This window comes from Lepidothrix coronata, unplaced genomic scaffold (genome assembly GCF_001604755.1).
Source record: "Lepidothrix coronata isolate B3197 unplaced genomic scaffold, Lepidothrix_coronata-1.0 Scaffold9, whole genome shotgun sequence".
Lineage (NCBI taxonomy): Eukaryota > Metazoa > Chordata > Aves > Passeriformes > Pipridae > Lepidothrix > Lepidothrix coronata.
Window position 1 is genome coordinate 10,219,410 of NW_016690189.1, and position 24,246 is coordinate 10,243,655.

Sequence of the window (24,246 nt, forward strand, 5' to 3'; positions counted from 1 at the left end):
TTCTCACTTTCCTTTTCATCTGTTTAAATATTTCAGGTACATTGCATGAAGCATAAGCAGCAGCACTGGTTGGAAACTAGTTTTCTTTCCTGGAAATCTCTATTACTTAATCAACTCTGATTTACACAGTGGCTTCCACAATAATGTATGACCAAGAATACAGACAACTTATTGAGAACAAACCGACCCTGTAACTCCAGTTTTGCTGGATGTCTCTATCTGCAACCTGCTCCAATAGCATTTTATTGTGGAATCTAAGGAAGTGCAGTCACTGAGGGTGTTTCTCCTAAAACTGACTTCTTAAAATATGTTTCAGCTTGGCACATTTAAAGAATCAGGAAAACAGCTGGCATATCCCAGCCTTGACTCCCCAAAAAGTCATGTCTCTAATGCCAGTGGATGTGAATAACTCAAAAGATATTTTCTAAGGAAAAATAGTAGCTTGATTAAACTTCATTAATCACATTTTTTGCATATTTTTTTGTCCCCGCATCCAAAATAAGTTCTTCATATTTTCAGCTATGACAGTGCTCATACAACTCAGAGTTGGATTTGAAAATGGCTTTTGATCGCAAAAGGGAGCAAAACTTAGTTTATACTGGAATAGAGATCTTAAGCAAGCCAGAGGAAGAGTCAGCTCTCCATAGCGTGAAATAGTAAGATAGACCACAGAATATGAATTCAAGTTTGAGGATAGAAGAAGCAGGACAGGAACGTGTTGTTCAGTGTTGTTATCTTTCTTAACAAAGAAAGCTGTAGCTTTTATTTCTTTGGCAGCTTGTGTTTTTTAGGTGTTACTAGCAGAAGTTCAATGATAATTAATACTGCTCTTATATTTATGTAAGAATTAAACAAAATGTTCCTTGTCATGAAAAAAGGAAAAATTAATGATGGAAATGATAAAAATTTACCTGAGTAGGAATTTCTTCAGGGAAATAATCACTTAGTACAAAAGAATGTACAGAGTTTGGGGCAAAATATATAACAAGGGCATCCAGATGTTAACAAGGAGCCAGAAGGAGTCTCATGTGTAACATAACTAATTGAAAGTAGGAAGGTAAAAATGAACACAAGGTCATGCAAAATGTGATATGGCTTCACATGTATGATTCCAGTTGACTCCTCTTGACAGGTAGTTACAGAGATCTAAAAGTTTAGTCACTATTTTAAATAAAATTTCATAAAAACCCAGATTTGTTACCTTATTTTTCTTCCTTTTTTTCCGTTAAAGATCTTAATTTTATAGTGCTATTTAATTATTCATATTTTAAGAGAGAGGAGTAAGTATTTCTTGTGGTTTGAAGAATAGATAAAAAGAGAGAGCAAATTGCAGCTATGAGGCAATGTAGAGGGAGGGCTGAGTTTGGATTAAGAAATCAGTTTTCAAATCCTGGAAACAGAACTTGGAGTCCTCTACATTTTTGAGTTAAAACCCTACAGGATGGGCCAAGATCTGATATCCTGAACCATCCTAGGGTTCAGGGAATTCACTCAGGTCTCATGTAAAACCTTAACTCTCATGAAATCAGGAATTAATAGAGAGATTAAAAACTTCTCATCCTTATGTCTTCCAAATGCTTGTTGGATTAGATAACACTGCTAGCAAGGCAACACTAGTAATACTATTGCAGCTCTATATATACATGCAGAAGACAGTCTGGCAGGCTTCTTTGTAAAAATGGTTTCAATTACTTATATACTGGTATCAGTTATTTCTTATCTTCCATTTGATAACACTGTTTAGCTGTGACAGAAAACGTTGTCCCTTCTTTGCCTCAACCGTTTTTTGTTTTGGTGTTTATACTGCTTATCATTTTTACAGTTCTTCTGCATGCAAAATTACATAAGTAAAGAAAGAAATTTGTGTAAGAAATGTAGTAAGATTGTGCTTCTTCATGTTGAACTATCTGTAACATAAGAGCCACACATTTTTTTCCACAAAAGCATACCATTGGGGTATTTTAAGTCTTGACCGTAATAAAAAGTTGACCCATTTAATTTGTTGTCCCTCTTCCTATGTCACCTCATCCTAGACCCCCCTTCCCACCCCACCCCCACCCTATTCAATTAGTTTATTGGATATCTGCAGATAATGTAGCAGACTACATTTGTTTATGTATAATCGTATTTATCTGCTCAATAAAGTCAGTGCTCAGACACGTGCTGTACAAACTTTTGACAACTACTTCACTGCTTATTTTAGGCTTAGTTCTACCTGCATGACAAACTCAGAGCTCCTCTGAGCAGTTCATGGCCATTTTGTTAAATATGTATCAGAAAAACACTGGAACTCACGAGAAATAAATCTCCATTTGCTCAGTTATGATTGTCCAGAGGTGTTTCACATATCATTGGAACACCAACCAGGAAGACAACAACTTTTGTAAACTAGGAAATATTTGAGTACCCCCAATAAAGATAGCTCTGCTTTCTAGAGATGGCAATCATCACCAGGTGCTCTCTCTCTGCTGGGCATAGCTGGAATGAAGAGTGAGGGACTTAGTTGAAGAAACTTACTGATACAGTGATTAAGACAAGGGAAATGTCATTTTTTAGGGAGGGGACTTTGATCCCATCTGCTTGGTTTCTGCTCCCTCCCCAGTGTGTAATAAAAAAAAAGTTGTCTGCATGTCCCGAGAGACCTAATTTGTCACTTGACAGCAGTCAGTTCTGTAGTTTGTGCTGGTACAAATCTGCAGGGGGCTGGAAGGGGCTTCGGGGTCCCTGCTGATCCACGGTGGGCAAGGGGAAGTCATACTACTCACATGAAACTTGAATTTAAATGTGAAAGAGATTAACGTTCAGGACAAACAAGTGAAGGGCAATTTGTGTGAATGGATGTAATGTTACTCTTGTGGAATAACGATGCTGTGTGCAGCATGCAGGGGCGACTGGGAGTACCCCAATGGATAGGTTTTTCCTCATCGTGGGACTTCAATGGAATATCCTCTGTCCTGCACTGTTCACTGGGAACATTTCCCAGTGGCCCATATTGGCTGCTAGTTTGCCTGTTAAAATGCTTTCGACAGCGTGCAGAAAAGTCACACCAGACCCTTCTCTTTAACTTGTATTTTCTTGTTTCCACGTGTGGCTTCTCCTGACCCTTGCTAACTAACAGAATGGTGCACAAGACACCAGGACAACACAGAGTCAAAAATAGCAAGGGTTTACTTCTTAGCATATTCCTATTTTGATTTTACATTTTGTTCCAAGGCTCCTGCTGGCAGCAGCAGCTGGAGCCACCAGTCCACAGCAGGCAGCTGAAATGTTACCCTGGCTGGCCAAAGGTCAAGGCTGTGCTGACCTGCCCTGCTCCCTCTGCACTGCCAGAGCACAGAGGGAACTGTCAGGCTTGTATGGGGCTGGAGGGCAAAGTTGCTGATGAAGCTGGGAAGGGAACTGCAGTCAGGATCTCTGTCCCCTACCCTTGTTGGTTGGCAGGTTACATGAACTTTCAGATCATGAGAAATAGCTGCTCTTTCCAGGTAATTTTCTGCATTCCTCATCCATATTTTTACTACTCCCAAACAACCACCTCTATTCCAATTTCATGAAAAAGCTGTGAGCAGCTCAAAATGCCCCTTGTCAACTGGCATCTTCTGCTGTTATATTTACCTATAACAAGGACCAGTCCCACAGCTAATTCCTTCTCTCTCCTAAGCTGTATCCCTACCCCAGAGTCCTTCAGTGCTCCCAGTCCATCCTTCCTTCACTGCCCCTGAGCTATACCTTTGGCCCGTACACCTCTCTGCACTTTGCCCCTTCTTTATTGCCCAGAGCAGTAGATGCCTCAGTCCTGGAAACATTCAAGATCAGCTTGGACAGGGCTCTGAGCAATCTGGTCTAGTTGATGTCCCCGCTGATAGCAGGGGGATTGGACTAGATTACCTTTAAGAGGTCCTTTCCAACCCAAACTGTTATATGATTCTATGATTCTTGGGGATTTTTATGTCTTTCAGAGAAGACACAGTACTGACTCATGCCAGTTATTGGGAAAGACTCATCCAAAGTTTAACAAATAATCGTCTCTTCAAAAAGGCATGTAGGAGTAAGTTCGTTAACAGGTTTTTCTTTGGTTTGTGCCAATGGCTGGGATTGATTTCAGAGAACATAGGCATATGTTAGTTTGAAAAAAATATCACAGGCTGTTTTTTTGAGCCATCAAATTACTGCAGCAGCTGAATGTCAGCAAACCCTCAGCCCCAACACAACACACATGCAGATTTCCTTATCACGAATTGCTGGGACAAATCCTTCTAGAAAGAAAAGAATTTTTTTCAGTAATATTTTCATTAGTGCTTCCCACAAGAAACTATGAAATAACTAAAGATGAGAAACTAAAATCCACCAAACTGGTGTAGAGTTTTAGTTTCCACACCTGGTGTGCTCCCCAAATTGGGAGTAGGCTTAACATTTTAATTTAGTTAGTGATGTTATATTTTCTTCAAAGAGACAGATTTCTGTAGCTACTGTCTTAGTGAAAGATGCACAGGTTAATTTGCTTACTTCTCAGAGCTACTTCTCCCCAGGTGGAGGACTTGAATTTCCCTTTGTTGAAGTTCATGAGATTCCTGTCAGGACATTTCTCCAACCTGTTAAGGCCCCTCTGAATGGCAGCACAAGGAGCTGTTGTATCAATGCTCTTGCCAGTTTTGCAAAGCTGTTGTCTCATCATACAGATTATTAATGAATGTATGTTGGTCCCAGTATTCATCACTGGGATATATCACAAATTACTGCTTCTAGCTGGGCTTCACGCTGCTGATCCCAAACATTTGAGATAGTTTTGTGTGTTTCAAATCCAACTGACTGTGTATTCGTCTAGTATGAACTTTCTGATTTTGTCCATGAAGTGCTGAAAGCCTTGTTAAAATCAAGCTCTCCCTTCACTTCTTGTCATAGAAGTCTATCGGTTTTTTTGCCTCCTTCTTAAAGATAGGAGTGATATTTGCTTTTTGCCCAGTCATCAGAAACCTCTCCCAATAGTTATGACCCTTCAAAGACAATTGAAAGTGGCCTCAGAGTTGTGCCAGCAGCTCCCTCCCTACATTCTGGCAGGGCCCATAGACCTGTGCATGTCCAATCTGTATAGATAGTCCCTAAACTGCTTCTACTCCAAAGAGGGCAAGTCTTTCTTCTTCTGGACTTTTACATGGGTCTCAGGTAGATTGCTAAAATGCTGTTAAATTGTGATATTAAGTGGAGGGATCAAGGTAGGTACAAGAAAACAGTGCTTTTCCACACCTCAGTTACTGCCTTGAAATAATCCAAGGTTGGGTATAAAGGCAGTCAAGGTCTCATTTCATTTTAGCACCTGCTGGTTGACACTCCTATTACAGAAATCATCATATCTGCCCACTTTTACTGGCAATCTCAAAAAACTGTGTCTGCGGAATTATGGATCAAACTTTTCCACTTGAAGAAATAAGGAGCAGAATATTTACAGAACAGAGATTTATTACATTCAAGAATCCTAAAGTATCTGGTTAATTGCAGTTAAATTCCTGGAATAAATTGACAGTATTCCAAACAAGACTTTATCAGCTTCTTTGCAATACACTCTGTTTTACTGGCATGTTGTTCAAAGGTTTCTATTGCAACTCATATTTAGAAGGGTTACATAAAACTTGATGTAGGAATGAGTGACAAAGGTTTTATTTATTTCATATTATTATCTGTTGACTTTTAAAGACCTAGGTAACAAGACAAGTTAAGCAAGAAGTCAATGATTAAACTGATAAAATGAGTATCAACTCTGCTAGTTTTAAAAGATATTTAGAAAGTAAGAAGAATTTAAAAAACCCAGTTCTCTGAGTTGTAAGTAAATTGAAGTACTAAAATTTATCTGTTCTGCTTATTTAAAGTCTCTGATACTTATTATTATCTTATTTTTCAGTCAATTTTTTTTAGGATAATCTTTAATGTCTGAGGAGAGGCATATGTTTAGTAAATTTCACTTTTAGATCAACTTTACAATACAGCTTGGTTATGCTTTGTCAAATTTTCCAAAAAGGTTTAAGATGATGTTTCTTCAGAGGAAATATTTTTGAATATAGAGAGTATCATGCTATACCAGTGGCATAAAGGGTTTGCATAGTTTAAGATTACAGTGCATCACCCACTTGAACAGCAGTTCTGTCACAGAAAATAGAGGTTCTCTTGCGTTTTTGAACTTCGAGTTACCTCACTTGGACTAAATTGAAAGTGGTAACAGGTAGGTATACTCTTCCTTGGCCTTCTCTGGAATGACCTGGTTGTGGAGGAAAAAAAATGCAGTTCAGGCTTTAAGTACATTTCCAGGTTGATGTCATATATCCAGGAGAAAAGTATTTCTGTTCTGGAAAACTAATGTTGCCACATGCATTATTTTTCTTCTCCTCTATCAATCTTTTATTTGGCAGGATGCATTTTCAGTGGCTGCACATTAGTGAGACACAATCTGACATACAGAGTCATCTGCTAGTATCTCGGTACTTTTCATGCACACAGGAAGGAATCCCTTTTGTTGTTGTGTTTACATGAGGATCACTTTCAGGAAGTATGCATTACGTGTTGAATGTAATCAGTTTAATGATATTAGAACAGCAGCAGTTGCATCTAATAATCACAGTATTATTACAGTATTTGGTACCTTTGATGCTTCTGTCAGCTTCTACTGCTGTGTTTATCAGCAGCAGCTGTTACGGGGAAAGACTACCGGAAAAAGAATAGGGCATGACTTTTGCCCCTCAGTTGTCAGTGCCATTAATTTTATCATGTGTAGAGATTCTGTTTCCTTTGAGTAGAAATAGCAACACTTACACACAGACACCCATGTGTTTTGGCCAAAAAATAACATATGTAGTTTGCTGCAGCTCAGAGTTAGCTGTAGTCCTCATGATAACTAGAACAGCAGCTCCATAGTTATCAGTCATTGGTGCTGTCTTATTTTAATTTTTCACTCAAATTTAAAAGATCAGAAACTAGAACTTTATTCTCCGTGCTACCTGGCAGCTGGTTCGTGTGGACTGGGGATGTTTTTGTTAAACAGTTCTTCTGTACATCAAAGAGGTTGGTAGGAGGGATCTTGATTCCTACTGCAACCCAGTTCTTTGCTGGTTCCTGACACACAAAACAGTTAACACCAGGGCTGGCTGCTCGGTCCAATCACTGCTCTGAAGAACTTCCTAGCTGGTATTTCTGTAACTAAGATGTTTGGCTGTAACCTTCCTTTTCATTTGCCATTGTGGTAATCAGTTTCTGTGTCCAAGAAATACAAATATGGCTAAAACTGGCCGGTGAAACATAGGAACTAATGCCACAGGCTCTTGAGGATTTATTCTACCACCAATTAGCGGTTGAGAAAGAGCCATCTCCAGTAGGAGCATGACAGATTCTCTGGGTAGGCAACTCCTTTGCTCATGGGAAATACAAGTTTTGGTGGAAGGGTTGTAAATTCAGAGAGTTATAGGCATGGTCCCTCAATAGCATGATGCAATTTCGAGGAAAGCTGGAGGGAAAGAAATCTCTAATTTGGCTCTATATTTATGAGGGGCCAGTGCAGAAGGAGGGACAATGGCTTATGTTGCTGACTGGGTGAACTGCCATGCTTCAAATTGTTTTTTTCCCTTTTCTACATAAATTGTCTTATCCTACACACCTATTTAGACAAACAGTTGAAGCCTAAAATTCATGGATATGTAAGACTTCCTCATTTGTGAAGGTTTGGCAGGAGAGGTCACCAAAAACAAGAAACAGAATTAGACAGATTGCCCATGCATGAAATCTACTCTATCATTATTCTCTAGGTAACCTGGTTTTGTTATATATTTTCTGTTTTGGGATGAGATGGGCAGATGAAATATATCAGCCAAGTGAGATTTGACATAAATGAGGTATCTATCAATGCAAATGATTTGTATTTTGGGATATAACCCAATTTTGGACAAAAACAGTATTCAGATTAGATATTGATAAATAAAGCTTTGTTTCAGAGTGAGCCCAAGCTAATACTGCTATGAGATAAGTAACCTCTCCATTTCCTGATTTGTGTTGTTTAAATTTAATAAACTTTATACCGCATTTAATTTCTTTCTTCTAAAAAGGGAAGTAATTTGTTTTCAGAATGCAATGATGTAAACTGAAGATTAGAAAAGAAAGAATAATAAACTAATTCTTCCAAGATCTATTGTTCAATATCTCCTTCACTTTCTTTTCAAACACCACACCTTTTCTTGGCCTTCAAATCCCCTTTTCTCCTCAGTACCAGCTGTTAGCAGGGTGGAAACCAAGAGGATGATTCAACTCACCTGGGCCCTAGTCCATGAAAGTACTTTTCTGAGCTTGGCAGTATTTGAGTTATATTGAGGACCCAACATTATCCAATTTCCACCCCCTTTCATCTTTCCTTAGGTGGGTGGTGTCATGAGTACTCTTCAGCTGAACTGGTGGCACTGGCTTTTTAATATCTCAGTATTTTCAGTACAAGTTGGACATTGAGGGGCTAGTCCTGCTGCTACTCCTGTTGCCTGCCACAAGTGATCGTAACTGTGTTCATCGTTTGTCTACATTCTGTTAGGGAACAAGGAGGAGTCAAAAAAACCTTTGAGAACTGCTCTATATCAGGATCTTGAGGCATTAATAGGCTTTAATAACTCTAACCAGCCTCATCTGGGGCCTCCCACATGCCTTGACTGTGGGCTGAGGGGTTATTTATGATGAGCTATTTAAGATCAAGCCTGGCCCTCTGTTCCTGGTTTGTGATGAGCTGGAAGTGTGCTTGATGTTGCTGTCTCATAATCTGGCTCAGGAGCGTATTTTTCTCTGGGCGGACTGCAGATGTTTGGCTGTAACCTACATTATCTCCAGTCCTGCTGCTGCCCTGCCTCCTGGAAGAATCTTGTACTATGCTGCAAACAGTGTGTCTCTAGGGCTGCATCTAGCCCTACTTCTTCCTGCTGATCTTGGCTGATCCCTGGATGGCCCCTCATCCTGATTCTCCATGTTACCTTCTCTAGGTCTGTTGCTATCTGCATGTTGACCCATCAGGTACTGTGGAGCTATCCTCAGCTCTGTTTTATCCCCTCATGGAATAGACCTGCTCCTGCTCCTCCCTGATGTACAAGTGTCTCCCTTGTAGAAGGAAGAAGACAGCTTCCTGCATGATTCCTTGTAGCAGAACCTGATGTTCCCCTTTCTCCTGGATGGGTAGGCAGATGTAATGAGCTTCCTATCAGCTGCTGAGTGTTTGATGTTTCCACTGTTCCCTTGGTGGTCTCAGTGGACTTCTTGAGGCAGGGTGGGGAGATTCCCCTAGGCTTTCCTCTGGGTACCTGTTGGGGGTCTGGTACCTGTTCTTCAGCCCTCCCTCTCAATAAATAATGAGAGCAGTCATCTGCCTGCAATGCTTTAATGGTAGAGCCTCCTCTAGAACAGTGAAGTATAGAACCGAGAGTTTAAAAGGTTAACAATGACTCCAGCTTGCCAGGTAGCATTAGCAGAGGCTCCTCCTGCACCTCCAATGGCTTACAGTATCCATTTATATATGTCTAGACTACATTTCCTCTCCTATCCTGAAATAAATGATTTCTTGCTAGCTACTGAACTAGTCTTTTTATGTGTATTTTTTTTTCTTGACACCAAGACAGAAGTAGATGTTTAGAAGTTTGCAGAATGAATTTACTTAATGTGATTATTTTAACAATTAAAAAAAAATCTAAAAATATTCTAATATTTATTTATTAATAATAACTCATTTGTCACCTTTGACATTCAGTTTAAGAGAACAACTTATTAATGAAAGGACAGTGCTTTCACTTGCTGGAAAACATCAACATTCCTTAATAATTTTATCTCTCCAAATATTTATATAAATGAAGACTAACCCTTATTGAACTCAATCACTACCATACTGTAAAACATCAAAATGTCAAGAGAAAAGAATTTGTTAGAATAAAGTGTATATTTAGTCCAAGGCCTCTAGTAAAACTTCTTATCAGCTAATACTGTACCAGCATGTTTAACTTAAAGCTGTGATTTCTCTAGGAACTTTCAAACTTGTAAACTCTGGTGGGAAAGAGCATGTAATATCAGCATCTTAATTAAAATTTAAAATAATGAGAGAGAACTGACACATGGACTACCAGAACTTATTCTTAGAAAAACATTCTGAATTTCTGTTCAAGTCAGCTAGAGGGACATAGACCAAGTTCACCCCTGCTGAAGCTTAGTATTTGATACTGCAGCTGATTCCACATGTGCTCAGCTCTCCTCTTGCACCCAGGTGGCTGTAAGATGGTATCTTGTTAATAACATATATGCTCTTGCTAGAGCACGTTAGGTAAAAATTAACTGCCTTCCATCAGGGAGGAATTCCCCCTCTTAGGAGAGATTGTGCTGTGGTCATTTTACCCTTCTTGACACTCTACTTAAAATATGTGAGTGACAGACTACTGGATTTCATGGGGGCACAACACAGGATTGTTGAATAAATTTTACGCTTTCCAGAAACCGAATAATCAGAGAGCAATTCATAATGAAGAGGCTCTGATTAAGGAAAGACTTATTGAATAAGCTAAACTAATCTTAAAAGTTTACGGAGTGGTATTTTCTAGGCAGACGGATTTCTAGCTCTGAATGTTATCTGTATGCCTGGTTTTGTTGCTGAACATGTATTTACACTGATAATGGCATGTATGTACTTTAGAACACATACTCTTTATCAGATACCGATGTGATGCCACTATTGTTTACTAGTTTTAAGATGTTAGTTAAATTTCTGAAATTTAAAAAATTATAGCATGCAAGTGATCTCAAAAAAGATATTCCATTTATAAGTGACTGTATTTGAATCTTCTCTTTTACTCTCTTTCCTCCCCCCAATGCTATGTAGATTGTCTTTCCTAACACTACAAAAGATATATTTGATTTGCTCTAATTCCTTTCTCTTCAATTCTCATTTGTACATGAACCACAATAAATATGAACACCTGGCTTGAACAAGCCACATGTCGTTGCTACAGGCAACATCTCTTTTGATCATGTGGATTCTTTCTTTGCTGTTCCCTATAAAGTCTTGAAAGTATTGATTAGCGGACAAAGCACTACTTTGACACTTGCCTTTTTATTATTGTAAGGAAAGGAAAAATGTTTTCATGCAACAAATTTGTTGGTGAATAGGGGTATTAAATTCCATTTCTTTTGTGTTGAGCTCTTTGCTGTCAGACAAACAGCACCCAGACAGAGAAAAATGCTTTTTGGGAAAGAACCTTTACTGAAAGTTGGTCTCTAGGGACTTCTAAATAGCAACTCTCTGTGCCATCAACTATCTCAGACCGACGTTGCAGGAAGCTGAAAGCTGAAAAAGAGATTTCAGAACTGCAGAACTAGCCAAGAGGCAGGAAGCTCCATGAGATATATGACATTTGTTGGACTTCTTGGTTCTGCTTCTGCTTTTTCATTGGATAAGGGACAAAACCCATCATTGGCTTCAGAAATTATTTTTTTGGTATGTGTTTTCTAGGTTCCACTAGAGTGGACGTGTATTGGAAAGTGTTAGATGGGATTTTGGCATGTTTGGAGTTCAGGAGACCTCCTGCCTCCTATGGGTAGGGTTGTTTTGTAAGAATTGTCCTATTTGAAAGTACTTTGACAATTTTGCTAAGCATGTATTTGTCAAACAAAAATCTCTATGTTTACAGTAGTGAGATGGCTTTCAGAGAGTCAGAAGTGAGAACTGGGAGAGCCTTAATCTTAAATGTACTTATCATACAGCCAGTGCCTGCTGGAATGAACTGTAGGCAAAAATCCCTGAAAACAGTACCCCTTTGGGAATACTAGTGTCCAGTGACAGTCTTATGGCATCATTCTCCCACTGATCTCTTCAGAAACCTGTTGTTCCACAAGTGTTTGGATGGCTACCAGGTGAATGTGGAAGGGACGGGACACACAAAAAAAAGACCCTTTATTAATTATACTTTCATGAGAAGGATAGAGAATTTCCTTGATACAAGCTTGAGGATGAATATATCTTTTAAAAGTATTATTATTTTCTCTTAAAATGAGGCAAAGTGAGGGAATTTTACTCTTGGTAATCTCAGGACCAGCAGCTCTCACCTTTCTCCTAGAGAGGACTGTGTTTGCTGCCCAGTGTCTCTCTCTGCTCAAGTAGGAGGCACAGCCTGTGTTTCTACCTATTAAGTCTTGCTCAGACAGTGCAAATATGTAAGGAAGGATGGAGACCATATACTGTGTGGCTGTCATGAATGCAACACGAGTGATGCTGTCAGCTGTCACCTCTGGCTGAAATTTTCTCAACACCACTGCCAGATCAACTTGTCCCCACCAGATATGTTTAGCAATGCAAAACAGGGAATTATTACCCTTCCTATTTTGGTGGGATGTTGAAACAGAACAGCCTCAATCAGCTTCACTTGACTTTTAATTCCTCTACTGGGTAAGTGGGGATATAGTAGCTCAAGGTCCCCTTTCTGTCAATGACAAATCAGCATTTTCAGATGCAGTGTAGCTCACTCACGTGGTTTACTATCTACAGGTACCATTTTCTTCCCATTATGCACAAACAGTGCATGAGTCTAATAGATTTAAAGTTAAGGGCCTCACTTTCACATCTAAAACTTCATGGAATGAGCCCAAATCAAAATTATGCAGTCTGTTGGAGATTGTGGCAGATCCAGGAACTAAACTTTAATGTCCCTACATCCCTGTGATGCTGTTATTTATAGCCCATTCTGCTTCAGTACTCAGTATAATGCTAAAGTGTACACTAAAAAGTGTAAAGAGTGACAGAATTACTTAGAAATCAAGATATGGTTCCAGTCTTGGAATGACATCTTGGCTCTTTGGATAGGAAAAGCAAGGAGGCTGAAAATGCCATAAAAATGTACATGTGCAAGAAAAGTGTTAAAATCAGCAACAAGGTACTATCACCCTGCTATTTGAGTTAGCTTCCTCCCTGCACCCAATTAAAGTATTAAGGAGCATCTCAAATCTCTGTGCTGATGGTTGAGTTGGAATTCACATTTTAATACAGCCCTTGTTTGGAGAGTTTCGCAAAGAAAGAATTGTTAATGAGTAATCCTTGTCCATTAGGGCACTGAGCCAATGAGTCCAAGCTTTGATTCACTGTGTTATCACTGCAGCCTTCTGCTAAACCTAAAAAGAAAACAAAACAAAAATGTTCCTGTGTGAGAATCATTAGGATACTGAACTGAGCACAGAACTGTCTTATATCCTGCCATCCGCAGTCTTCCAGGAAAAAACAGTAAGTAATAATTCTTTAAACTGATAGCTCTTGCTGTTGTGTAGTATAAAAGCAATTTTCTCACCTGACTTACTCAGTGGATGTTCATGGATTTTTGACCAGAAAAAATCATATTTTAAAAGCTTTAGTATTTCAATGAAGAATAATATAAGGAGAAGTAATTTCATGCAAAAAACTGTCTCGACAGCAGGAATTCCCCTTGGGAAAAATGGTAAGGTCATGAAAAATAATGACAGTGCTGAAATTTGTCTTTAGAAACCTGGCTTCTGTGTGTCACTGGAAAAGAAAGTGTAACTTTGATATTGAGTCTTTCCTTCAATCTATCTGGTTAATTATGTCCGTTAGCTTTAATATTATACTTGTTAATTTTTGTATCCTTTTAGGAACAGATAGTGTTTTCAATGTGATTAATGGGCAGAGGACAATCCAGAAAGTGAACAGTTTCATGTAATTTTATTGTATTTTTATATTTGTTTCATGTGATTTTTTTTCTTTGACAATTTTGTGTAGAAATTCCAGGTGCATCTTCCAAAGTCCAGGACTTTAGCTCTTATTTTGCATAACTAGCACAAGGAAAAGGGTGTTTCAAATTTCAAGTGATTACTATTCGAATCCATTGCTAGTTTTTAATAAAATGTCATTTTAATCTGAGTATTCCTGCTAGTTGTTTATCTTCGGACAACTATTATCGTGGTGAAACACATTTGGCTTTTGTTATTTTTATTGCTATTGCTTGTGTTACAGAGAACCTAGAGATCCCAAACTAGATTGGGATTCCACTAGGCTAAATGGGAGTCCAAAACCAGTTAGCAATGGAGGGTTTGCAGTTTTATCAGTTGAGACATGAAAAAGATGCCGGAGAAAGGAAGACACAGAGAAATGGTGTTCAGGAGGTCATCCCAGCGACAGTCAGAAGCTGGCCCCACTCTTTGAAGTTACTTGCCTGCCTACAGGAATGCTATTGAAACTTCTCATAGTTTTAAATTCTACCTGTGTCTTAGATACTTGATTTTGCTTCTTAACTAAGCTGTAAGAATGCCCTATGGGTTTTTTTCTGTGTCCCATGTCTCTTTGCTGCTCTAATTTTAAACTCCCTATTAAGGAATCTAACAGAAAATTTCAAACAAACACAGTATCACCAGTCCTGCCTCTGGTTCTCAAACTTGCTTATACTGTTGCTTGCATTTTGCATCAGTTGCTATGTAGTTGCCTGTGGTGCCATGCTTGTCAAAATGACCTAACAGCAATAGGCTAGAAACAGAAAGCATGAATCTTCCTAATGCTATCATGTCTCTTTGATACACTTAAAAAAAACCAAGCAGGTAAATAAAACAGCCTCTCAAATAACTGAGGCACTGCCTTAAATATTCTACAAAAAGGCTATGAGGCCACATCAAAAGCCCGTGAACTAGATGGGAATCCATCTTCCCATTGATGTTAATGGTTTGGATTGGGCCATAGGTTATGATGTTACTGAAATTTCTCTCTGAGCAATAGGCAGTCAGATGTGTAAAGAATGGGACAATATTATGGGACAGGTGGAAGAAACGTACCTCACTAATATTTGTGAAAAATTTTGCAAGTGCTTTGATTTGCCTTCCTTTGCTGATTAACTGAAACAGTTTCAATCATTCTTCTGAAGGTAAACCACAATTAGACTGTCATAGAGCTTTTCTGATGATCAAACATAATTTTGTTACTTGAAAGGATGAGGCCATGATGCTTTATTTTCAGTGAGCTCAGTAGATTTAATTTTAATGCTATTACTAACAGACTCGGCTTTGTTTACACAGAAGCCAGGGAAAGCTTTACTATTGACCATAGCACAGGCAGTGCACTGATAAGAGTCCACAATAAATCTGAAACCTGCATCCCAATGCACGTGTGTATACATATATATTTGTATACTCCAATGAACTTATATCCTTAAGAAATCTGAATAAATGTGTACGTATCCATACAGTGGAAAAACAAGCCCCATGTATTATAATATACATGTTGATTTTCTCAATTAAACATAGAACATGTAAACATGCATTGATTGACTGTTCTGAAGTATGTCAAAGGTTACATGTAATAAAATTTTATGTAATTTGGATCTCTTAAAATGCAATTGATGACTATAATCTCAAGCAGTTGGGCATATATTTTACTTTATACATCTGATCCCTGTTTTTCTTTGTTGTCTATTTTTGGCCTATGACAATAATCTCTAAAGGTGGTGGAGTGAATAGGTTTATTTCAAAAGTTAAATAACATAATTATTTGGAAAAATAAAATTTCTGATTTATCCCATGCCTCTTGTTTTCTCTTGAAGGGGCTTTTATTTTGGAGAGCACTACTGATTTCCTTTGGAACTTTATTACTATTTACCTTTATTACAGCTTTTACCTATCTAATGTGGGGGCTTTTTGATACACCTTAGCGTGGAGTACCAGTCAAGTTGTCTAAGGTAGTCTAGATTCATCGTGATAGCAGTAGCTCCAATGAAGCAGTTCATATAAGAAAGCAAGCATGACGTAGAAATACTTATGAATGTTTATTCATACCAAAGATGCCTAAAAATATCAAGAAGCTTTCCCGTATCATAGGGTTTGGTGGATAAAGAAATCTGAATTAAGGGACTGGTTATTGATCCAGTTCATGTAGATTAACTCATTCTGGAAGCTAAGATGACACAGTTAACATATGTTACCATATGTTAACATATGTAACCATATGTTAACATAGCATATGTTACTAGTCAAAACAATGCCTCAACCCCTCTACCTGTGGAAGGAATACTTCTGCCAAGAGGTTCCATGTATAGGTGCTGCACATGGGCATCCTTTCTCACCCAGCCATGCTGGTAGCAATTTGGGTGCCTCTCTATATCTGCTAGGTGTGCCTATCCCACTGGCTAGACCAATGCCTCGGCTCCATGGGAGTTGCAGCCAGTTGGGACAACAGTTGTTTAACCTCAGAAAGAGTCCAGGAGGATGAGGCTGAGAAGAGGTTGAGGACAGAGTTCACATTGTGGAACCAGCTCTTTGGAAGGGAGTCCACCCCTAGATCTGTGATGCTTTGCAACACGGACCTATAGTGACCTATTTCCCAGAACTGAAAAATGTGTAGGTAAGTGTTGCTTAAATGCTCTATACTGTGTACCTAGTGCAGGTCTGAAAGCTGGAAATCAGTATCTGCTGCTTTTAAATATCAGTGAAATTAATTGTATGGATAAATTTAATATAGGTTAGACAGCTCACAGCAGGCTGGACTCAGGAGCAAATAAAAGCAAAATATCAATCAGTCAATCAGAAGAGTTTGGTGTTCAGGGAAATTTACAATAGCAAAGATACATGCAATGGAAAATGTATTTCCAGCCTTTTTAATGGTGATCATGTCTTGTGCCTTGCAGAAATCCTAAGGAGATAGGAATAGTCTTTTCCAAGAAATCCCATAAATGGTCTGCATAAGTGGAATATATTAAAGAAAATGAAGTATTAAGAAAGGTGGGAAGTGTAAAATCATCATGAACATTTGATTTGAACTGAATCCATACATACCAAAATTAAGGGTCTGAGGAGGAAACATGAGGAGTAGTAATAGTGATGGAACATAATCATCATGCTTGGTGTAGGGAGAGCAATTCCTGCAAGGAACTCTAAGGGTTGCACTCCCATGGGCTGTAAGGAAAATATTGAAGGGCTTGAACATGGGGAGAAGGTGGCGATGGCCTCTCTTCTCTGATCTTCAGCAAGAAAATCAGAAAAATATTCACAAGTCCTCTGAAGATGCCTCATTTTGATGTTTCTCTTGCTGGCCATTATAAAGGTCCGAACTGTGCTGCTGTCTTCTCCCATTCCAGAACACTTGTAATGGGCTGCAAGAGGAATCCCATCCCAAGGGCTTTTCATAGGCGGTTCATGAGAAGACTGTCAGGAACTGTAGGACCTTTGCAGCCATGTAGGCAGCCCCACCTCTTGAGTCCAGCAGATACCTTCCCTAGCAAGTGTGGTAGCAAGGCAGTAAAATGATTGGAAGTAAATATGGACCTACTGGGGTAGCTGGGCTGGTGGCCAAGCCCCATCCAAGATACTTTGAATTTTTTTGCTGTTGCAAAACTATGTTTCTGTGCTGGATTTGAGACTGTGTGTTTATGTGTTGTTTGCCACAAGAACCCTATCTGGTCTGTGATACAAGTAGCTTTTGACGTCTCTGAGTAAACTGTTTAAGTTATCTGTGGGCAGACATTTAAAATGCATCTGTCTAATTAGAGGGCTGCTGTTTATGTCAAGAAAGAACTTAATGAATCCTAAGGGACAAATCTGAATATAATTACAGAGTGTGCTTGCCAGTCTCATAAGCTACTTCCCAGCCTGCTCAGAACTTGGGCCTCCTGCAGCATTCACATTTTTGTCAGATGACTTCATTGCTGCTTGAGAAGCATGCTGAGCTCTCACTGGGAAGCAGAGTTGGGCTATAACTTTCAAACGCCTTCAGTTAGTGGAAATGCGCTCCCAGGGACAGTCCCACGGGAATAAAACCAAATAAATAATTAAGACAATAAAGCAAAACAGATTTGTGTCAACTTTATGCAGAATCCTCTTGGCATCTGTATAAGCTCTTGAGACATCTCATCGTTGGAGCTGTGTATTCTCCTGTTGCTGATGGTCCTGCCTCAAATGTAATCTGGAGTTGCCCCACTCCATTCACATGAACCAGACCGGGGCAAGGGAGCCTCTTGTGCACCTTCCTCCTGGATGCAGCGTTACTCTAGCTCTAGCTTCTGCTAGAGTAGGGGCAATGGCAGGTCTCTTGCCTCTATTTTAATAGCCTAGCATTTGGAATGGGATAAAGATGGCCTGGGCAGAGTGCTACTGTCAACCTTAGTGGAAGAAAGCTGTTCCATCTGACCTGCTAGGAAAATATGCCAATGACTGGGCACAAGCATCTCCCAACCTCCCCAGGTGAGAGTTATACGACTGCTTGAGACCACAGAGGGAGCAGATGGGTGAGCCTGGTCACCAGAGCAAGGCTTTGCTTTCTGTGTTTGCTACCATTTATCTTGTTCAGACAGTAATTACTGAAGGCAAAATAAAGAGCTGGTCACTGGAAATTAAAATCAAGTTCCCTGGCTATATTCTTCTGATTTAACCATAAAATTATACTTTTCCAGTAAGTGAAAGCAATGAAATGGTGAAAGAGTGATGAAAAAATAATTCAAACAATTGGTATTCTGTGGAAGGGGGACTGGGCAGCGTGCTCTCAGCAGGTCAGGCCAGTGCTTCAGTCTGTGAATATTTGAATAAATCTGAGCAAAAACTGACATTTGTTTAAAATGAATAGCAGAAGGATGGCAAATAAAATATGCCACAGCAAGGAAAAAAACAAACAAGCTGAATGCAGCATTTTATTTAAAGGCTGAATTAGGTATTATAACTTCAAGCCAGTGTTCATCAGAGGAAATATTGAAACAACCTCTTGAATCCTGCCTTATATTAGGTACATAAAACCAAGTTTTAAATATTCTTTTTGCTTTATATGTTCTCAGGGTCTCCTTTCAACCTATTTTTTAATCAGCATATTCCTTCTGAATTGAAGAATAAATGGGATCTGAAATGAATTTAGTTGGACATCATCAGCTAGCCACTGCTGATGGATTTCCTCTTGCTGAAGGTCCTCATTTGTTTGGTAAGTCACCAAATCAGGTTGAAATAGCAAGCTGTCCTTTACTCAGGAACCTAGAAGAAAATGGACTGAAATTTCAAGTCAAGGACATGTGAGAGACATGTGCCAACCTTCTTGAATCTTCAATACTTACAAAAGAAATAACAACGAATCTGTGGTGTTAATGTCATCCCACACACTATTGCTCTCATCACTGCTCATAGCAGAGCCTGTAGTTTGTTTTTGTAACACTTCTAATACTGAAAACCATTCATTGAAGACAGACCTTTGTATGTAGTCCGCTTGTTATCTTCCTGCGAGTCGTTTAAATCAAGCTGAGCAGATGTATTTCCAGTTAATTAGTAACAAAATTATCCTGCAATGTATTTGCATTGCCATATTATGCAAATTTATGAAAGTAATTTCACCTAAATTAAAATCTTTTTCTTATTAAGACTATTAAAAACTATTAACTTCAGTGCACAAGAAAATTTATAAAGCAGGCTGGGAAATTCTCCTTGCTCCGGTCCCACTGAATATTTCAAGGCTACATATGGGTTTGCCAGTGAATGAAAATTTCTTGGTCAATATTTTGTAAGCATGGGGTAGCTGTCTTCTACTAAGAAAAAAAGAGAGAATAATACATTTTTTAGCTTTTTGTTTGGCGGTAGACTGGGTCCTTCATTGACTAACATGAAACATTGAGTATTGTGAGATATGCAGAATGCTGCAACACTTCAGAAGTTTCCACAATTCTGCCTTTTTGGGTGCTGGAAAAATGAAAACATTCCAGTTTTATCTGTCTGAAACAAGAATAGTAGCTGGGGCATGGAAGGACTCTGACACACAGAGCCACTCCAGCTGCAGAGCTCTCAGAAGTCAGGAGCATCTCTCAAGTCAAACCACTTCCAGTCTCCTGGCTCCATACAGCTAAACTAAAGCACTATCACTAATGATAAGCAGAACCCATTCCATTATTGTGTGTTACTGCTTTTTATCCCTCTCTGTGTTGGGGTTGGGTGGGAGAAATACTTTGGAGTTGTTAAAAAAGTATATGCAAAGAGCTAAAACACTCCCTCGCAAGCTGTTAATTCTAGTCTCAGGCCATGATATACAAGGAGGAGAATGATATTCAAACCTAGTCATCATTTAGAAACTCCTGAATAACTGAAATACTTCAGATTTTTATCAAGATTTACCCCCAGTATCTACTTTTTCAGTAATTATTTCATTATTTTTTAAAAAGTAATGACCAGGTACCTTAAAATACTAGGAAAAATGTTAATGTGTAAAATACTTTCCATTCACAGGGAAATCTCACAAGTTGTGAGGCGTTCATAAGAGGGATTGTGTCTCCCATTATAGATCTTCAGACCTTAGCAAAATGGAGATTTAATTCAAGCTGACATTTCTGTAAGAGAAAGAAATAATGTATTAAGGGGTTGTATCAGGGGACCCATTAGGAAGGAGAGACAGCACACCTGCTGTGTTTCATTTAAGCTGATTTTTGTTTAGTGGGGCATCACTCCTATGTGGTGTCTTTTTTGCTTTTATAGCTGAAAAAAAGCCTGTCAGAAATAATATGCAACTGAGTCCACAGAGAAAGTTACTCATTGTGCAAATATGACTCTTCTCTTCGAAAGACTTGTAGGAATTGGTTTCTCGTCTCAATTTTATGTTTGTAAATTACTTACTTTTTTTTGAAATTCAGTTTTGGCAGGAAGTGACTTGTGAACCCAAGGAAACAGGAACAAAGCTTTTCTTTTCAATGCCCTTAGAATACAAAATTCTCTCAGGACTTCTCACACATCACAGCTCACAAGTTGAAAATTGCTGGCTTACAAACATTAGCCTTTATACAAACCAGTGTCCTTTTTTCAAAGATACATACTAGCATTCTGTAAAAAAAACCCCTTGGAAATGTGTTTTCTTTTCATCATGATTCACTTAGTCTATGGGGAGAGTGTCCTTAGACCTCAAAAACAAATTTAATTGAATCTCCAAACATTAGCACCAGGTTCAGGTCTTTCAAAAGAAACGTCAATTGTGAGTTGCTTGTGCTGTGAACCTCATCACCATGGTAATTCCAGGGCACTTCTATATACCTAGCCTCAAGATTTCTAGTTGCAGGAGGTTTCAGAAGAGCTTAAAGAAAAAAAAGAAGGATTTCCTACCTTTCAGTAGCTGGAAGTTGTATGTTGTCATTTTAACAGTATATGTCTAAGGTAAAGTATCTCTCTATGTTTTTGGAGTCAGTGTGTTCTACAGTTTTTCACTTCTGTAGTTATAAGTCCCTGGAAAAAAGGTCCAGAAATGCAGATGAGGAAGAATCTTTAACCTAGTAAAAGTCGTTCCCTTACACCCTGTCTTCCTGGAAAACTGCTTCTCTTTATTTAAATCCCTACTCAGGTGACTCAGAAACATCCCAGACCTCTTTACAGAAAATATGTCTTTGAAGAAGTGGGCAAAACCAAATTCATAAAATGATACAATCTCTATAGTATCAGCATGAAATATCTTTCTTGCAGCTCTGGTTTTCCAAGTGATGGAAAGGGACTCTCTACGACAAGAAAACCCAGAGGTGTGTGGGTCTCCATGGGACCTTTCTCACTGAGATTCTTCCCTTCCTCAGTCAAACTCTGTTTTTATTTCACAAGCCCCATTGGACTGAACAGGGCCAGCTCTGTGAAGAGTGGTCCAGTTTCATACCCTGAACTAAGAGAAAGTGACACACCTACCAAATTGTATTTTTTAACCTCTGTAATTTAGGACTGAAATCCTGGTCTCCTTTAAAATCTTTGGGAGCTTCGTAGTTCACTTTAGAGCTACAACAGATGTAGACTGATCTGAACTTCTCCATTTTGCTCCAAATTGACTGGACACAAGCTGTGACCCAGAACATGGTGAGATGCATTAGCAGAGCACTGTGAAAAGCCTTGTTCTAAGGCTTGGCAATTCAGCTGGGACAGCAAGACTGTTGCAAAAAGTTATTTGATAACCTCTTTCAATTGCCTTTGAAAGTTTTTCATATTAGGGACAATATGTGTTTTAAATGCCTGTACTTCCATTACCTTATTTCTTTCAATGGTCATCACTTGCCCTTTATCACAAGGGACTGAATTAATTTTCAGACAACAAATCTCGCCTTCAAATCTTAAATGTGGAGGGTAAGCATATATATTTGTATGGCACCTGAATTATATACAACATTTGACTCAAACTGTCATTTCTGTTATAAGTAGCACACCTCTAAAGTAATAGCTCCATTCTGTTTTCTGTGAAAGCACCTTATATAGAAGTTATTAGTATGCAAGATATTAAGTGTGAAGCTTCAGATATCAGAAATAGAATTATTTCTAGGAACCTGAAGAGGTAATTCAGTACTATTATACACTTAGTTTGAATGAAAACCATTTTTTGACGGCCTGAAAATGTTTTCTTTTAACATGACATTAACAAGACAAGAAATGCTACCCTCATTACGTATGTCCCTGCTGAGAAAGAAATTTTTTGGGTGAATAAGCACTTTTAAAAGCTGTCTTGGAATGGAGAAGGAAGAACACGAAAAAAAATTACAATAACAAAGGGGAAAAGAAAGCAATTCATCTAAACTTCTCAATGAAAGAACAACCAAATGCCATTGAAAATTGTTGTAGGCATAGAACAGTGCCTAAGAGGAGCTTGAACAGCTGATTCCTTTTAGGTAAATCTGCATTTGTTCTAGTTATGCTTTTTTCTATTTTTCTTTTAAAGGTAGTAGGGTCAAGTGTCCAAACTGATTAAACAGCTTCAAGATCATAAGATATGTTAAATAACTACTTGTCTTTAGCACCACCTGGCAGATGATGCAACATCTGGCTTCATCCCTGTAGAGAAGATAATTAGGCTCATAACTGACCCCCAAATAAAAAGGAAACAAGCCAACACAAATTAAAACAGAAAATCTTGTATGTATAATAATTCTGAAAAGAGCAAAACCAAACAGAGTGGCAATCTAAGAAAAAAAATTTAATGAGAAGGACAGATTGGATGGGGCTTTGAGCAATCTGTTTAAGGGGAAAGTGTCCCTGCCCATTGCAGGGGATACGGAACTAAATGATCTTTAAGGTCCCTTCCAACCCAAACCATTCTATCTTCTCATACAGACGTGTCCAGTACGGCCAAAGCACTTTGGCCTTTTTTTGAGAATTTAAAATTTCTGTACTTAACATCTGTTAATCCATTCAGCTAAAACATGCTTCCTGTGCTGTGGAAGTGGTTAATCTGACCTTACAGAATATTTATCGATAAAAATTTTGTTGTAACTAAAGCACAACAGGTAAAAAATTACAAGGCCAGGCTGCTTGAAGGCATCCCATGGAATGATAACCAAATTTTATCCAGGTAAATCCAGGCTGGGAACGGATATTGTTTCAGACATTTACAAACAAGTTTCTCTGTAATGAAGTTAATCAGTAAACTATATAACCTCTGGTCTGTGTCACTCCTTTCTAATCTTAAAGAAAGTTCTCACAGTAAAGAAGGCAACAGGATACAGACAGAGCAGAATTAAAAAGTTTTATTTATAGGTAGTCTTTAGGAGGAAGAAAAAAGAAAAAGAGAGGGAAAGGAAGACTGAGCACCTTAAGGAGAGTGTTTTACTTCAAGAAATGGTCAGATTGAACCCAGCCTGAGGTAGGATATTGCTGTGTTCTTGCTTGGATGTTTTTGCCACTACTCTTGCACTCTTCTTTGAAATTGTAGGATGCTAGAAGGTTTTTTTTAAGCCAAAAGATTTTTAAAAGATGCGCAAATAATTTGTTTGGAATTAAATTGCAATTTTGTTAATGGCTATGCCATGGTTTTCGAATTACTTAGTCCTGAATACTGTTTTTTCTTTATGTTCCTTCATGAATATCAAAGGAGAGCCAGATGTTCGTATTTTGAACCTGCCCAGAATTTTATTCTCTCCAATTAGCTTTATATTAGTGGAACAATAACTTTTACATTAACGATCTCATTGTAATTTCTGTAATAGTCTGCATAAAACCACCTTTAGTCTATACATAACCTCAGTATAATTCTACAAATTGAAAACACTTTCTTTAGTTCCTATAAGGAAAATTGCCTTTAGTTTCTACAAGTCAAATATTTTTTCAAGTTTTATGTAAAATATTCTGTGTAAACTTGAAAGTAACAAAAGCAAAACTCTTCAATGAGTTTCATTTGACAGTGAAAAAATATTTGTAAGACAATTATCATATCCATGGGAAGGTTTTTAGTAAGCTTTCCATATTTCTGTGAAATGTTTTCATTGAAAAACATCTATTTGCAAAACATAATCTAAAAGATCTGCA

At 38.4% G+C, this 24,246-nt stretch overlaps 1 protein-coding gene across 7 annotated transcripts in view; it reads left to right on the top strand.

Annotated features, from left to right (window-relative positions):
• Positions 1-5,798: 5,798 nt before the first annotated feature.
• The window catches only part of NR1H4 (nuclear receptor subfamily 1 group H member 4), a 45,031-nt gene continuing 26,583 nt past the window's right edge, over positions 5,799-24,246 (top strand). For 2 of the 7 annotated variants that reach the window (XM_017804544.1, XM_017804549.1), the window contains exons 1-2: positions 13,100-13,261; positions 18,795-18,934. In XM_017804544.1, coding sequence (XP_017660033.1) covers positions 18,850-18,934 — 85 coding nt within the window. In that variant the 5' untranslated portion in view covers positions 13,100-13,261; positions 18,795-18,849. Of the gene's footprint in view, positions 5,818-13,099; positions 13,262-13,344; positions 13,473-16,142; positions 16,376-18,794; positions 18,935-23,467; positions 23,585-24,246 lie in introns of those variants that run through there. The other 5 variants (XM_017804545.1, XM_017804547.1, XM_017804546.1 and 2 more) reach the window with 5 other exon arrangements.